We start from the raw sequence: 16416 nt of genomic DNA on the forward strand, positions 1-16416 counted from the left end.
CATCCGCTTTGACTCTTTATGTCATCATGATTGTAGACAGAGAATGCATTTGCATTTACAGCGACCACCAGAGAACAATTAGGTTAAACTTCCTTGATTGTGGACAGACTTACTGTTTTCTCACCGGGCCCTTCATTTTATGGTATTTGGTACTGTATAGGAAGCTACAACTACTACCAGGCCCACCTACACACGTTAATGAGCTTCTCAGAATTTAATGTGTATTATATAACAAATGAGGACACTGTGGGGAAGTATTAGCCAAAAGTTGTTAGTGTGATCGCCCAGGGTAGGAGTGCCTAACTGTTTTTAAAATCTGGTTTTAGCACTTGATATTACACAGCGTGATGTCATGGGAGAGATTTGGAATGTGCTCACTGGGACAGAATTAAAGGGAAAATTCAGTTTTTGTGCTTCCACACATCCCCACAATAAGGGTTTCTGTTTTTGCATCGACACGCCTGTATAGACGTCAAAGACATCTGTAGTTCATTCTTTTTTTTCAAACAAGCAATAATTTTCACTGAGCCTGTTTTTTAAATTTTTATATAAAACACGTTATCTAATTTTTCAAAAGGTCCCAGAAGACATTGTATGTGAATATGGTTTAGCATAGGTTTTGGGTTTACCACTGCAGTATATGGCTTGTAAGCACAACTAGACATGGTTCTGAAATTGACCAAAACAACTGTGTGTATGATGTTTGAGAATTAACAAAAAAGAATGAGGTCTAACATGATAAAACTCCGAATATCCCTTTAAAATCACATGAAGAAAACATTTTGGAGGGAATTTGGAACACATATTTGTGTGCATTTATTATTTGTCAGATGTAATTATATTTCAATAGCATTTTGGGATTTTTCACATGTAGTATATATTTGTCCAGGTGGGGACAAAAGCCCTTACAATCCAACTCTCACTGCCACCTCCACCAGTACCAGTAAATTTATTGAGCTCAGTTCTGCTGATCCTTGTTCAAAAGATAATAACAGGGATAACCGGTAAAGCACTGAGATGATTTGTGGATTACGCTCATTAAAGCAATGACTATTTGCCAGGATTTTGTCTTTCTATTAGTGAAGGCCAAGGTCTGAAGAGGATGGAACCTGCCTTCTATTTTCCCTTCCCCGAGATTTAATCGATCCGACTGAACTCGGCACATGAGAGCAATCAACGTTTCCAGTCTCCTCAAGCTATCGGGTGAAAGTGTCCGTAAATGAGATTAGATGGATATAACAGTTAAGCCACCTGAAAGACTGAGATGCTACTTGGCTGAGACGGTGAAAAGGCTAGGAGTGGATTACGTGGAAGAGAGAGTGGGTTAGTTCAGAATCCAAAATGTGTGGCACAGCTTCACAAGAGAATGGCAAGATTGAAATAGTTCACCCCCAGGGTAGTGTCTCCTCCCTGGGTTGGGTTGGTGGGCAGGTCTGCCTTCAGGGTGCCTCTGGGGGTATAACATGGAAGTGTTTGGTAACCATGTGTGACTTATATCCAGAGACGCTAACATCTGCTATCAACACCCTAGAAATACAAGGTCCCAGCAGGGTGCTATAGGTCAGGGTTTCTCAAACACCGGGCCCCGGACCAGGTCGAGGTCTGGGAGAAAATCAATTGATAAAGTGCATATCTGACCCACTGAAACATCTTGGGGAAAACATCACACCCACCACACATGCTGATTGAATGGGGTGAACAGTGAGAATACACTTCCTAATTAGCACAGCATTTAAAACATTTAGTTACCATGATTTGCATGAGAAGTATGAAATTAAGTAAGGTGAGTAAAATAGCCTATGGTTAGAAATCTTTGCTAACGACAGAAACTCCTTGTTTCCAAGCTAGCAGCAGGGACGGCATGAATCCAAGAATGGATGTGCGTTCTACAGTTAGTATTCTTCAAAGTAATATTTAGTTGCTTGGAGCCAGGAATTAGCTTTGCAGGAAAAAATAAAATGAAGTGACAGTCTACAAAGCCTCGTGGGTTTATAAAATCAGAAAAAATATCTGTTGATGTTGCTATTTTTTTTTGGACCCTGCAGAAAGAGGAAGAGGTGGGAGGTAGAAAGTGAGGGAGACATGAGCGGATGTAACAGGGAGTAATGTACAGTAAGGGAGGGAGACATGAGCGGATGTAACAGGGAGTAATGTACAGTAAGGGAGGGAGACATGAGCGGAAGTAATGGGGAGTAATGTACAGTAAGGGAGGGAGACATGAGCGGAAGTAACGGGGAGTAATGTACAGTAAGGGAGGGAGACATGAGCGGAAGTAACAGGGAGTAATGTACAGTAAGGGAGGGAGACATGAGCGGAAGTAACAGGGAGTAATTTACAGTAAGGGAGAAAGCATAAAAGCTCCACATGAAACGCACGAGCTGACCGCTCTGATCTCCAGAAGCAGGGTGTGAAAAAGGAACTCGAAAAAATAGGAATTCAGTGGTGAAAAAACCAACTGTTCCTGTGAAAATCACAGTATGGGTTTGATGTACCATAGCTTTATCATTGTGTGTGCACATTGAGGTCCTTGGGAATCATTTCTGAATACCGCTGCACGGCCACATCACGCAGGACTAATGAAACTGGCTCAAGGAAAACCGCTGCATACTTGCCTCAGCACACATCGACATCACCTTGGGTGTCGTTCCACCAGTCTGTTCTAGCTGGCCCAGTTCGGCCAGTCAGATTCTGCACTATAGGGAATCCAGATTGACCTCTCAGGTTCATGTATGTTCTACCAAGCCTTTTGGCCCTCGCCTAAGCCATTTGTACTGGTGTCTGTAATATGATTTGATCCTATGCTGGTTACTTCCAGGGAGCCTGCATGGAAGCCGAGATTCTGGCCTACATTGCATTGCGTTCAGTTATTACTAGCATTGGTTTCTCCGATCTAGAGATTTGCCGTGCGTAAAATAAGAAACAACACCTACCTGACAAAATCTTCAGAAGTTAACTAATAGATCATTATTCCCAAGCGTGTCCCAGTGTTCCTTGGTTCAGTGATCCTCTTACCTCACCCTGGAAGTCACCCTCCAAGTTCCATTGCCAAAACGTGACAACCAAGGACACTGGGAGAGGCCTGGATGTGGTTTGGGTTTAAGTCATGGGGCAAACCTCTGCCAAGACTCCTAGGTTGCAAGTGTGCCATTCAGTTTCACGACATTAATGTTTGACCCTAATAAAAGTGGTTTATTGTAGACGGTGGCCCGTGTAACATTAATTAGGCACACGCCAGAATCTGTGCAGGCCCACATTCTTATATAATACAGATCTTTAGACAAGGCCCCCATCTACAATAAACACACGTCATTAGTGTGATCGAACTGTGTGTGTGTGTGTGTATTGTTATTGTGTTGTGTCCATTTCATTGTAATTAAGGCCAATGCTTTTTGGCTCAAACACGTTTGTCTCTTCCATGTTTTGGGGTTAATCCCGGGGTCTATGTGCCCAACCAATCACCCCCAGCTCTGCTCATCTCAGACAGGGATGGGGAGGAAAAACAGATTGATGGATGGATGGAAGGAGAAAGAATATGGACAGTATATATAGGGAGTGTAAAATACTCTTTGGTAGCATTAAGCTGACCCCCAACCGTCTAGATTGTAGACTTGAATGTGCCGCTAGCTTACGAGTAGCTGAGAAGCGCAACTGGCGACGGAAATTGGCCAGCGTTTCCCTATGAGTAGGAGGCATTGCAGTTTTTTGACCTTTTTGTGCTTTAGCTGTTACTTTAGGCTGCTAGGTCACTGGCAAAGCCAACTGAGGTCAGCAGGTGGGTGGGTGTGCCCTGACACAGGTTGTGCCACGTGACTTCCTGTGTCAAAGGTCAGTGTGGAATAAAGCTGAATGGCTTCGTGTGGATCCCTATGAGGAAAGCTTTCCGACAGCTTCAACTCTTCTTAATCTGTTAAGGGTCGATGCGAAGAGTTAGTGGGTTTTCATTTCATTAAAATGCTTTGGCAACTGTTATGCTTTCACACCTATCTTGTTTAGTCTGGTAAAATGCTTTGTAATGTGGGTTGACTTCACTGTGTAGCATAGCATTAGTGGGGCAATTGTTGACATTGTGCTGGCTAGCTACATTACTAAAAGTCACGCATCCTTGGCTACCTAGAGTATGAAGTGTCATATATCCCTGGCTAGCTATAGTTTGAAGTGTCACACCTCTGGCTGGCTACAGTACGAAGTGTCACACATCCCTGGATAGCTAAAGTATGAAGAATCACACATCCCTGGCTAGCTGCAGTACGTAGTGTCACACATTCCTGGCTAGCTACAGTATGAAGTGTCACATCTCTGGCTGGCTACATTACGAAGTGTCACACATTCCTGGCTAGCTAGCAGAATGAGTGGCTGAGACATGGAGCAGCAGCATGAAGTAAGAACACATCGCTGAACAACTTTGAGATGCTCAAATATTTTTGGCAATGTATTGTGGGAAAGGGGATTTCAGCAACCACTCTTGTTGACACTAAGTGCTTTTACAGACACCCAGCCTGAAACTGCAATGGTCAAGCATCAATAAGAGTTAATGCATAGTGGCAAGGTAATCTCCCTAGCAGGGTCAAAGCGTAGGAAGAAACTTAGAGAGGAACCAGACTGAGGGGTGGTTAGTCCTTTTCTGGCTGTGCTGGGTGAAGATTATAAAAGTACAATGACCTTTTGGGCCACATATGTTTTTGAATGTTCAAATGACTTGCAGGTCAATAAATGCGCCTGGGCTGTCTGGTGGAAATCAAGGTTCATGAGAGAGATCTATTACAGGCAGGTTAGACAGGGACCCGGTCTCATTAGACAATATAGCTTATTTATACTTGCAAGCAGAGGGATGTATTTCAGTTCCAAACTAATACAAACTCTGAGACGCAGCTTATCAACTTCCCATTATATGGATAAACATGTTCACCCCCTGAAGAGCTGGGTCAAACCAGTTCTCTACATAACAGTCACACTGCAGGCCCGTCTCCCCAGCCCATGGTCTGAATCTGAACAGACAATGAGAGGTTATAATTATATTTTTCCAGACATTATGTTGATTCTCTTTTGCCTCATCTCAGTCTCGACTCGTCTGCAGATTTGCACTTCACACCCTCAGTACATTTCCACTCTGCCAGGTTTTCACCATGTGACCAGCAAGCAACCTTGTACATCCCTTTATAGAAGACAATACACAAAAACAAAACAACCTAGTACATTTCCACAACGGCTGTGTCCAAAGATAACTGCACGTTTATTTGGTCTTTACAGGTGTTTAGTGAGACGAGTGTATCGCGCTTTAGGATCTAATCTCCACGGTTGACATGGCTTTCTTTTACATGGTCAATGCTTAAAGTCAAGCCTTGTAATTTAATGAGAAACCACTCTGTGCGCCCTTCATCCCCAGCCTCATTAGAATTCCAGATTTTGGCTGTGCAAGATGAGGGGTCCAGTAATGAATCCCAACAGCCCATCGATGCACAGAACATCGTGTTCTCAACCGGAACATTGGTCTGTTGTTTGTTCGGACTTCTGTGCTTCATGCTCCCTGTATGACATGACAACATGCAACATGCACGGACATGTACACAAATACTATACACGTATAAACAAATACGAAAACACATGCATGTACAGTACAACAGTACACGCCTCACTTGGCTCTGTAGATGAGGGGGAGTTTCAGTCAGAATTAGGCTCAGGTTGAGAAATCGAGGGAGACAAACAGACTATAGTCTTGGATGGTTAGAATGTATGTTTGTCTGCGTTTTCATGTCACAGATGAAAGTCATCACAACGACAGTAAAATATGAACAATCTGCCCTTATGACACTGCCGATCCCTGCAACGACAAATAAGGGGTTAGGTTCAGGTTACGTTTTGGACATTTGAGGATATGTTCAATTTTAGTTTCAGGCGTTAGGTTTAGGGTAGGTTTACATTGTGGTAGTTAGGGGTAGTGTTAGGTTTAGGATAAAGAAATAACTCTACTTGGTTCAACTTTGATTTCTCTATTTTTAATTTTTCACATAAATATGTGCACACAGAAAAAGGAAAAAGATGTGTCTTGTTGTGTTATGGGAATATCTTGATGGATCAGCTCATCATTTCCATAAGTCCCTGTAGTGCTGGCTAACAGCTTCCCTTGGCTTCCAATACAAGCAACTCTCTAAAATATTGATTCAGATTCAGTTCCCACACAGAGGGTAAGCCTGACAAAAAGCTCTTATTATTGCTTCATACTGCAGGAACAGACTGGCAGGAACAGACTGGCACCTATACCAGACAACCAACATCTATCAGCAGAAGTGTTTAGTTCCAGTTACTGTAGCAACAAGCTAATCACAGCACGCTGAAACTCCAAACTGTGACCAGGGTTATTATCCCGCCATGTGGAGGGCATGAGACCGCCATGCAACCGTGTGAAATCCCCACACAGCGCTGAGAGGGCCGACGGCGAGATCACAGATTCATGTGGTTCAATCTGTCCTTCCCAGCAGGCAGCACAAGGCTTCGTGGGGTCTCATGTTTTACCCTGAGGTCTAATGACATTTAAGACTGTCTTTATTTCTATATCTTACCATGCTGCCTCAAAAACATACCGTCATGTTGTTGTTGATCTCTGCTGTGACAAACAGTCTTTTCAGGAGTCCCTCTGACGCCACGACTTCAAGGCTGTCCATCGCCATATCACCAGAGTGTATTGAAGCCTTTTCCCAACCAGAAATTGAGGATACAAACCCATCCACAAATTTCAGTCATGTGAGCAATGCTGAAACAGAAGGGGTAAAGAAATAAAAAAAGAATATAGAAATCTAGTTGAACTGTAATCTAAACCCAACTAAGTTCACATCTTTTTAAAGGTGAGTTAATGTTAGTGTTTTGTGAATGTGTGCGTGTTTTTGAATGTGAGCATGTGTATGTGTGAATGTGAGGATGTGAGTTTGTGTGTGTGTGAGTGCACATTCATTACAATACTATATACTGTAACCCATGATAAATGAAGATTTTACCATGGCTTACTATAAATCCATTTTGCTGGTCCGCACTTTTATAAATTACTTTTTTGGCTTGGAGTTAAGGTTAGTTTTGAGGTTCTAGTGTGTGTATGTGAGTGTGTGTGTGAGAGGGGTAAAATGAGTGAGATAGCCAACTACAGCAAACATCCTAACTCAGGATACACATCGCGCATTGTACCAACACTAATGTAATCTGCAATATGGATAAAACCCAGCCAAATTATATGCACATAATTTCAACAGAAGAGAAAAACATGTTTATTTTTCATGGTCTGGATAATTCTGGAACTGAAGTTGGAATATTAATGCCTGCTTTGGAAAGAAGTCTCTTTCATACCAGATAAAAGAGCACGTTGGATTGAAATACCAATTAGGGTAATTCATTTTTTACTTTGTTTCTTTACTTCTAATTCATGCACAAAGTGTGATATACTGTTGAATATTTGTATGGGCATGGTTCTTTTTGGTCAAATTGACATGGCTAACTCCATTAATGAATCACATTTCTTTCATAAAGCCCTATATTCAGCAGATGCAATAATAGGAGTGCGATGCCTTTTAATGCCAAATCACTCATCAAGACATTTAAATGTTCAGCTGACCGGCAGGTCACAAAACACCTATTCAGGATTAAATGTAAATGTCAGTGTACTGTTCACATTTGAGCCTTCACAAAATAATCACAGTGGTAATGAAGGGTTGCAAAAGTCAGATCCTTCTGAGAAAAAGCGAACGTGAGTTGGCTTTCTGAGGTACGTGTTAATAAAAGTTTAAGGCAAAAATAGCAACATAATCTGTTGGGCTTTGGCTAGTGACAATAACAGTCATCAGGCGAAATCTACGTCATCAGGCACAATCTAAAACATGACCAGAGATATCCACAGACAGGCTAAACCAGGCAGGAATAGCACAACCCACTTCGCCAAGAAAAAGAGCAAAGGGACACAAACAGACAACTAACTACCATGAGACAAGGCTGAGTATAACCCACCAAGTTCTCTCACAGTGCACAAGACAAAGGGGGTGCAAAACCAAATAGAAATTTGATCTATTCATAATTGAGGTTGAGAGTCTGTTTCTTACATGAATTTTCATATAATAAAAAATGAAGCGTTATGTCCAGCTATTAGTTAAGAAACTCTAGGAACAACAAGGAGGCCTGCCTCTTGTGAGTTAATGTAACAGCCCTTGCTTTAGAGAGGGTAACACTGAATTAATATCATACTTTTTGTTGTAGTCCAGATTCAAAGAGCAGTGTTTAGGCTTATGCAACCAGAGAAAGTAGCATTGGAATAGTCTTATCTTGAAATTACAAAACATGTGTATTAAGTATTGTAATTTTCTTACAAATGATAATGGCAAAAGGTTACTTTTGACATATTAGTTATATATTATTTAAAAGAAACTCTGAAACACAGGCATCCACTATAGGTGCCTTTGAGTTTCAGCAATGTTTATTTAAAATTTAAAGCTATGTCGTCTGCATAGCAGTAAAAAATATTTTTCCAAATGACTCATGAAGAATGACTCCCCTCACATCACTCCCTAGCCTGCCATTTACATCAACCCCAGGCTGGTGTGTTCATGTGAACCAGTATGTGAATCACAGTGTGAAATGCTGCTGTCTAACTTTCAGCGGAGCAGTCCTACTACCGCTGTGATCAGTGGCAGAGGGAGACAGTGGAGAGGGACGGGTGGGAGGCGGGGGGGTGTTAGGACGAAAGAGGGAAAATACGTAAAGAGGGTGGCCCGTGCTTCTGACTGGCACTGTACACAGGGAAGTATGTTTGGCCGCCCAATCCAAATCCCTCAGGCTCAGATGAAAATAGATACAGGCTTTATTGATCTTGGGCCGGTTGAACCAGTGGTTGTAAGTGGGTCTTAGCTGAAAGGCCCACGTGAGCAGCGCTCCACAAGGGGTCTCCGTGATGTTACATCCACTGTGTTGACAGCTTTAACGGCATGGAGCATCTCTAATGTTGAGGCTCTCTGGTGTTTACAAAGCCCCTCTCTCTATAATGAGGTCCTTTGGACTACACAAACATAATCTCTGGGAATTAATTGTGTGTGTGTGTGTGGGTGCGTTTTTGTAGATTATTACTGGTACATTTTTTAAAACATTGCTAGGTGGATGCCTTGTCTTCACCCTCTTTCACGTCTGATACCTTTTTTCTTCTCTCTTCTCCCTGTCTCACTCCTGCCTTCCTGTCCACTGGTCTTTCTATCTGTACAACCCACTGCCACAAGCACATGCCAGTTTTAAACCTTAGGAAAGGAGATTGTATCAACCGCCAATCCCTCCCCAGAGAAGGAAGGCAAAGCAGTTGTCCTGTCCGGACATGCAATCAGTTAGCTCCGTATTTCTCTCATTTCCTGCATTGAATAGGTTTGATCCAATCTCCATTGAGATTGATTTGACAGGGATCGACTGAACTGATCTATCCAGTCAGGACCCAGCCTGTCCCATCTTGAGCTAACACGTCCAATCACCTGAAGCATCGAGGCAGCAACAGGACGCCCAAGGGAGACCACACAGCGACGCCGCAACGGTCCAGCTGGGGTGCTGAAAACGTAGTTTGATCCCGGTATTCCTGTATTTTCTCGCTCAGCAGACTGTGGTCCCGGTGACATGTGCGTTAATGTCCTCGGGAGGCCTGACCCGAACGAGAACAGTCAACGCCGCGGCTCCTTGGTCACACGGGGGCCAAGGGGTAATGGCTACTGATCAGTCTGCACTGTTATACTGTCCGTTGGCCAGTGGATGGAGGAACACGATCCAATGGAGGGTCTCACAGCAGTGCGAGGGGGCTGGACATCTGCAGTGAGGACCAATAGAATCAGCTCACCGGATGACTGAAAGCATCCACTCGCTACGAGTCCCCGGGCAATGAGTTCGCTACTGTTGTTGATGAACCTTTACTGAAGAGGAGATATGGTCTGGTCCTGAAAAGACGCGTATTCGGTTTTAAATAAATCGGTATTAGTGAGACCCAATTACTCTTTTCTAATACATGCTACCATAACTGTCAATCCAGCAAAGATTTATTGGCAGAAAAAGTATAGTGCAATTTGAATAGCGTGTTGTGACTCAGACAACCTGGATGGTTGTCTTCTGGGGTCATTTTGGGTCCTCCCCCCACCTTGGGTGACTGGCAGTAGGTAGAGACAGGGCCAGCTCCAGGCAAAAGTGACATAAGCAGTTGCTTAGGGCCCCCAAACGCTACTTGGCCATCGACTGCAAGGGAGCCCACAACTGCTAGGGGAGAGGGGGCCCCAAATGAAATTTTTCTTAGGGCCCGCAAAAGGCTAGAGCTGGCACAGGGTAGAGATGTGTGTATTATTAGAAACACCACAGAGACCATAGACAAGTACAGACCCACAAGGGAACTTATCACAGAACGGCAGATGCTTCACCTCACATTCCCAGCGATCCAATCTACTTTCTGCCCCCCAAATTGATATTGCAAAAATCTAAATGACCCATTCACCAACAGGCGTCTTTTAAATTTCTCCGTCTATACTGCCCATTTATCTGCTGTCCCTCCATGGCTGTCATGTCCGCAGTAGCAGGCGTGTAAATGCCCCTGTTGTCTTCATGGCTGTGACACAACAGGGGCACACACACACATACACACACACACACACACAAACCACACACACACAGTTGTCAAAGTGGAGCATTGAACCTCTCCTTGGTTTGGCAACCAGCTGTTCCGCGTATCTGTTCCAGAAACAACACAACTGTTTCAGCAAGTCATCCAATCAAGCTCTCGGGTAGGTGAATCAGGGTGAGCTAGATCCGGGCTATCATACATTTGTGAAATGTTTAGGGGGTACCTTGAGGAGAGGTTTCAGGGCTGTAGACCAAACAGATGTGCAATGAGATTAAACACAAAATGCTGTAAAGTGTGGTGAGATTAAACACAAAACCCGGTGAAGTGTGGTCACGGCACAACTGCGCTTCCTCTGTTCTCACACTATGCTGACATGAATGGTGGGGAGGGGGAATCTGTTTCTACAGGCAGACGCTACTGATCATAACATTAACAAAGCCAGATCCCATACAGGACCCAGCAACCGACTCACGTCAGCGCATTTGGTCGTTCTAAAAGTAAATCCAAATATAATTTGGTTAAATTATTAATAATCAAAGTAATCTCCGACATCCACCCAAGACAACCAGATCTAGAAGTCTCTGTTGACCTAATATAAAGGGGTGTTGTTCTAATATAGGGCTACATCACCCTCTAGTGGTTGAATCATGCTACATTATGCACACATAACCATTTTCATTATCAAGGAGTGCCCAGTTGTATTTCTGTAGCAATAGCGTGATGAAAGAGTTTTCATTTAAATATTTAACAAATAATGTATAATTTATTCAGAAAACATGGTGGATTTTTACAGCACTGCAGTTAGTGTTCTGTTAACTCACACAGTGCTACTCAACCACTACACTACTGTTACACACTTCAAACCGGAAAAAACTACTTATTCTGGAATGAACATTTACAGGAAAACACATTTAAATTCACACGCACGCACGCACACGATTATGTTCGAAAAGTCAAGCACTGAGGGCCTGTATGCAATAGAATGATTAGGATTTACAGGATACAGCTCAGCAGTAGAGTACTAATCGCATAAGATTTGATTTCACAGACGGAAGTTATGGTTCCGCGATACCAAGATCGCCCAGCTTAGTTTACCACAAATTAGATGCTTTTAAGCGCTGATCTGATTACTTCAAAATAATAATTAGAGAGAAAACAGATTGGAATTGGGCTGCGGTTAGGTCCTTGTAAGCCTAAATAGTTCCCCCTAAACCCACGAGGGGACTTCTGCCTGCATCATTGTGGGTGTCTGCCCAAAGCCCCGCTACCCGCCACCCACATGGCCCTTGCCCTTTGTGTTGTCCCGGGGCAAACGGCCCATGTTGTAGAACTCTTTGTTGGGCCTCAAGTCGGTGAGATGCGCCAGACGGTTGGACATGGCGAAGAAAGCAGCAATGGCAGCAATGTCCCAGGCGTCCTCGCGGTGAAAGCCTGCTTCCTCCAGGGACAGGAAGTGCTGGTCGGTGATGGTGTCGCTACGACACACGGCCAAGGCGAAGTCCAGCATTGCCCTCTCCCTAGGGGTCAGTTCTGCCTTCTCATAGTTCACAATAACCTGGGGACGAAGGCGAGTGGGGGGGGGGTAAACATAGGGAGTTGGCTGCCTAAAGTGTGTTTGTGTTGAGTCTCGTTTAGGCCACTAGAAGACCCTTTTCATTATAGATGACCCAGTCAAGGTACCTGGTCGGCCAGGGTGAGTTTCTTGGAGTACACGCGGTGAAGTGCACTATGGGACACGACACAGTAAAGACACCGGTTGTGTATACTAGTGGCGACCACAATCAGCTCCCGGTCAGCCTTAGTCAGTCCCCCTAGAAGAAAGGACAGAGAAACAGACGTTTCAGATCAACACACAAACACGCTCTCTCTCTCTCTCTCTCTCTCTCTCTCCCTCTCTCTCCCCCTCCCTCTCCCCCTCCCTCTCCCCCTCCCTCTCAAACCTGTCTCCTTGTTCATCAGTTCGTTGTAATAGGAAAAGAAGGCTCGAAACTCTGCCGGTCGATGGGCAAGGACCTTGAAGACATTGGGCAGGAATCCGCCCTTTGAGGAAGCAGAAACCCCCAGACGTTATCAAGCCGGTGCTGACATTAATTCGCGCAGCCTATAGCGTATTTCTACACTAGCGAGAAACATTACTTTTAATGTTACAACTGGTACTGCTGTATCCTACCTTGGACTCCACTTCCTCCATTAGCTCCACCATGTCGAAAGGCAGGTCTTTCTTGTTTGGAACAGGATAGCGGCTGATGTTCTCCGGTGGGGAGTCGCATAAAAACCGCCCCCAGGTTATGGCTGCCCCGGCCGCACAAGGTGCCATTCGCAGCCTTAACGTGTTGCCAGCCACATAACGGAGAGATGTCTACAGTAGAGTAAATTCATACAAGAAACTCAGCTGCTAGGAGACAGTAGTAACTAACGGTATTTGTTTTTAATGAGCTACACGGAGCAGCGCTCTCCTATAATTCGGACCTCGTTATCCACCACTCTTCCTGCAGGACCCTTAGGTCTTCTAACAAAATGCTTTTGTGTGCTCCGCGGTCAAGATTAAAGTTTACAGGAGACCGTGAATTTTCTGTTGCTGCTCCAAAGATGTGGAATAGCTAGCTACCTTTATATGTTAGGTCCAGGGGCGACTGGTCATTAGGGGGAAGAACCGCCGTGCCACCTTTCTCTTCAAGTGGGCCCTCAGCCTTGGTGAGTGAAAGCATAATTTATCATCCTGCCTTTGTGGTGCTGGTCCGTGCATTGGTCTTATTTTTGTGCTGTGTCTTGATATAGATGGTGACGAGTGTCAGTCGCTAAAAAGTTGTCTTTCCGCTACGTTGTGGCCTTCAGTGGTGTTGAGCTCATTGCTGTTTGCTTATGGCCCTGTAGGCACATTGGTTGGTTGCTTGGTTGCATTGCTAATTTAGGCGTAAATGCGAGAGTGGTAATTGTACATGTGTGTGAGAGAGGAGAGCAAATACACAATAAGGTCTCTCTCTCTCCAGTATGTGTACTACAACACCTGGTAGAAGCAAGCTGCTCTGTCATTAAAAGTGTTTTGTGGAGCCACGCTGTTTGTTGATCAGTAGCAAGAGGGAGTATTGTAGCTTTACTGGTATGTATCCTATATTTTGAAATGGTTTGTGCCCCACCAATTTTTTACACATAAAAACGCCACTGATTAGGTCTTCCATAGTAGCAAAATTGTTTTAATCCCACCTTAAGACCTATCTTTTTTCTTTAGCATTTGAGTTTGCAAATGAGTAGGACGTTGTGTTTATGTTTGTCATGCCCAATGATAATATGTTTAGTTAGCTATATGTTTTCTGTATGGTCTTCTTTTTGCTGTCCTAGACATTTCATTAAAACACTTCGGTTGACACGTTTTTAAATATGCTTTATAATTAAATCTGACTTGACTGACTAAAAAGACACGAATTCTAATGTGCGTTAGCAATAACACCTTTTGGATTCGACTACTTACAAGGTTTGAAGCACGAAGAAACTTCCAAACACCTCCACAAGCCATGTCAACTTCAAGGGAACAGCGAATACTGTACTTACTTCCTGTTTTGAATAACGTTGTTCGGGGAGGTCTTGGTGAAGATGAAAACCCAATCACTGTCTAGCATTCGTGTTACTCCCATTAAGGAACGCCTTGTCGGTTCATCCAATCCAACGCAGTCCCACTCCTCGCCAGCGGAGGCGTGTTTGTCTGGCTCTTTACGCGGAAACGACGTAGCCTTTGTTTACATCGCAGGAGTCTTCGCATTTCGCTAACTCTTGCATGGATTATACATCACATTTATAACAATAACAACATAGCCACCTCACAGTTTTGTGACAATGGGCGGCCATGGGGTGATGGCGAACGAGGAATCGTTGGATTACTCCGTGCACGAGGCGTGGAATGAGGCCACAAATGTATATTTACTCGTCATTTTGGTTAGCTTCGGATTGCTGATGTATGCTAGAAAGTAAGAGTGTCTTTCTGTATTTGCTTCCAACACATGCCCGGCGACTGTTAGTACATTTCCGAATCTTACTTTACACTGTGTGCTTCCGTAAAACATGCTTGCGATATGCTTTTGGCCTGAACGAAGTGTTCAGTTAATGCACATGAATGACTGTGTTGGGTCTGTCTTTTACCAAGCATTCAGCCAGCTAATGCACGTGAATTACTTTTTTAGGTCTCAATCTCTGTCCTTCTCTTGTTCCTATCTTCAGAAATAAGAGGAAAATCATGAGAATATTCGCCTTGCCCCCGACCGCCGGAGCCACGGCCGAACCCAACTTCTACGACAGTCTGCAGAAAGTTCGACTCCGTCAGCAGCTGGAGATGTACTCACTTGGTAGGATTTTCAATATCAGTACGTTGCTATTACAGAATGATGCTTCACTTTTCGGCCTTGTGTTCACCTAGCGCTTGTTGGCAAATTAGTATTAAATACAGAATTCTTGTATAAAATTGCATTTATTTATGTCCATGACTGGAAGTGAACTAATCTCAAATTAATCAAATACAAGTCTGGTTTAAAGACCTCTGTCATTCACTAATAGGCTGGCTTGTGCAACTCATCTGAACTTTCAAAGTAAATCCTACAGTTTTATGTGGTATAATTCAGACCGTTTCTCTCCCCTCTTGTTAACAGCGAGGAAGTACGACCAGCAGCAACAACAACAAGGCCATAGTGAGAGTGTTCAGCTCTCTATGGAATGAGAACTGGACGACATGGTAGCGTGAACCGACATCCTGCCAGTCTGTTAAACCTTGCCATTCTCTATTTAACGCCCCGGCTTCCCTAAATGTGATCAGTTATTACACTTCTCAAGAGGACGTGCAGACTAGGAGTAAGGAGCTGAGGGTCAAAGCAGGGCTCTATGATTGAGACATGTCAATTGAAATTGTCTGTGTTTGTGTAGCTTTTGCTGTCCCCCTGATGTAAGGGCTGTATTGGCTCTTGATATGAAGAACTACGCAACTGGCTGTTACCAATTCAGCATCTGTTTATTTTTTTTTGTATATGTCTGCTTCTGTTGTGGTCTTCATTAGCTAGTTCTAAATGTATTAAAATGCTTTTTTTGGAGTGCCACCCCACCTTGTTCTCAGAGATCTACCAACTGAATGGTCAACTGTATGAACCTCTGCTGTGACCAACCTGATTTGGTCAGTAGAGCTGACACTTATTTCTTAAAATTTAGTGTGCTGCATTTGGTTTGAGAGAACCAACTGGAAGGTCGCTCTCCGTGAACAGGGTTGAGCAGCCCTGACTTATTTAAGTATTTTTGTAGATTTGTCCCCTCATAGTGGTTTTTAGGGGGACCTTTAATGGATTTGGTATTGCAATTCTTACTCATAATCTAATAAGGGACCATTTAATCAATCATATCAATTAGTTTGGTTGGCAAGAACTGTTGTCTTTACAAATTAGATTTCTAACTTTTGTCTTTACAAAACAGCCTAAACATGTTGAAAGGATCAAAGTTGAATTTTCACCACTTCAGTTACTGTTTCTAAAAAGGAAATTAATTTATTTTACTTTTCTGGTTCAAAGTAATAAAAGACCAATGAACAATATTTGTTTTTCATTCAAACCTTCCTTCCTTGCTCCACTTCTTTTGTTATAATAATTAATTTAATTTCCCTCCAATGTCACTACTCTCAGTGCAAAAAGTTAGTTTTGGTGTGTGTTTTGTCCAGTTTAGCAAGACAGGTTTGGTGTTTGAAAGGCAGTGATTGAGGAAGGTGACTTTTTGCATCAGGGGCCTAGCAGAAACGTTTGGCCTGTAATCCATCAGAGAAATAAATAAAACATTAGTCA

At 43.4% G+C, this 16416-nt stretch overlaps 2 protein-coding genes across 5 annotated transcripts; one reads left to right on the forward strand and one right to left on the reverse strand.

The window, feature by feature from the left end:
• Positions 1-11350: 11350 nt before the first annotated feature.
• Positions 11351-14186, reverse strand: si:ch211-175m2.5 (uncharacterized protein LOC568697 homolog). Of its 2 annotated transcripts, none has more exons than XM_010902095.4 (5): positions 14079-14186; positions 12780-12968; positions 12550-12649; positions 12290-12420; positions 11351-12164 (listed from the first exon to the last, which is right to left on the reverse strand). In XM_010902095.4, exons 1-5 carry the CDS (start codon positions 14121-14123, stop codon positions 11874-11876), a joined length of 756 nt encoding a protein of 251 aa, XP_010900397.1. In that variant the 5' UTR covers positions 14124-14186; the 3' UTR covers positions 11351-11873. The 2 variants fall into 2 exon arrangements, with proteins under 2 accessions (XP_010900397.1, XP_019901218.1); XM_020045659.2 differs by lacking the exon at positions 14079-14186 and adding an exon at positions 13218-13234.
• A 100-nt stretch (positions 14187-14286) lies between these two features.
• smim19 (small integral membrane protein 19) lies at positions 14287-16172 on the forward strand. Of its 3 annotated transcripts, none has more exons than XM_010902066.3 (3): positions 14287-14571; positions 14822-14964; positions 15247-16172. In XM_010902066.3, exons 1-3 carry the CDS (start codon positions 14441-14443, stop codon positions 15312-15314), a joined length of 342 nt encoding a protein of 113 aa, XP_010900368.1. In that variant the 5' UTR covers positions 14287-14440; the 3' UTR covers positions 15315-16172. The 3 variants fall into 3 exon arrangements, with proteins under 3 accessions (XP_010900368.1, XP_010900378.1, XP_010900385.1); XM_010902076.3 differs by having other exon boundaries at positions 14293-14571; positions 14822-14946; XM_010902083.3 differs by having other exon boundaries at positions 14531-14617.
• The last annotated feature ends 244 nt before the right edge of the window (positions 16173-16416 follow it).

The sequence above is a fragment of the Esox lucius genome, chromosome 4 (genome assembly GCF_011004845.1).
Source record: "Esox lucius isolate fEsoLuc1 chromosome 4, fEsoLuc1.pri, whole genome shotgun sequence".
Classification (NCBI taxonomy): Eukaryota; Metazoa; Chordata; class Actinopteri; order Esociformes; family Esocidae; genus Esox; species Esox lucius.

Excerpts from the sequence above, each read along its gene's own strand:
- si:ch211-175m2.5 (XM_010902095.4), bottom strand. The coding sequence starts at position 14,123 with ATGGCTTGTGGAGGTGTTTGGAAGTTTCTTCGTGCTTCAAACCTT. Across the intron at positions 12,650-12,779 it reads TGGAGGAAGTGGAGTCCAAG|GGCGGATTCCTGCCCAATGT; the intron begins GTAGGATACAGC and ends GCTTCCTCAAAG. Across the intron at positions 12,421-12,549 it reads ACTGATGAACAAGGAGACAG|GGGGACTGACTAAGGCTGAC; the intron begins GTTTGAGAGGGA and ends CCTTTCTTCTAG.
- smim19 (XM_010902066.3), top strand. The coding sequence starts at position 14,441 with ATGGGCGGCCATGGGGTGATGGCGAACGAGGAATCGTTGGATTACTCC. Across the intron at positions 14,572-14,821 it reads TTGCTGATGTATGCTAGAAA|AAATAAGAGGAAAATCATGA; the intron begins GTAAGAGTGTCT and ends TCCTATCTTCAG. Across the intron at positions 14,965-15,246 it reads TGGTAGGATTTTCAATATCA|CGAGGAAGTACGACCAGCAG; the intron begins GTACGTTGCTAT and ends TCTTGTTAACAG.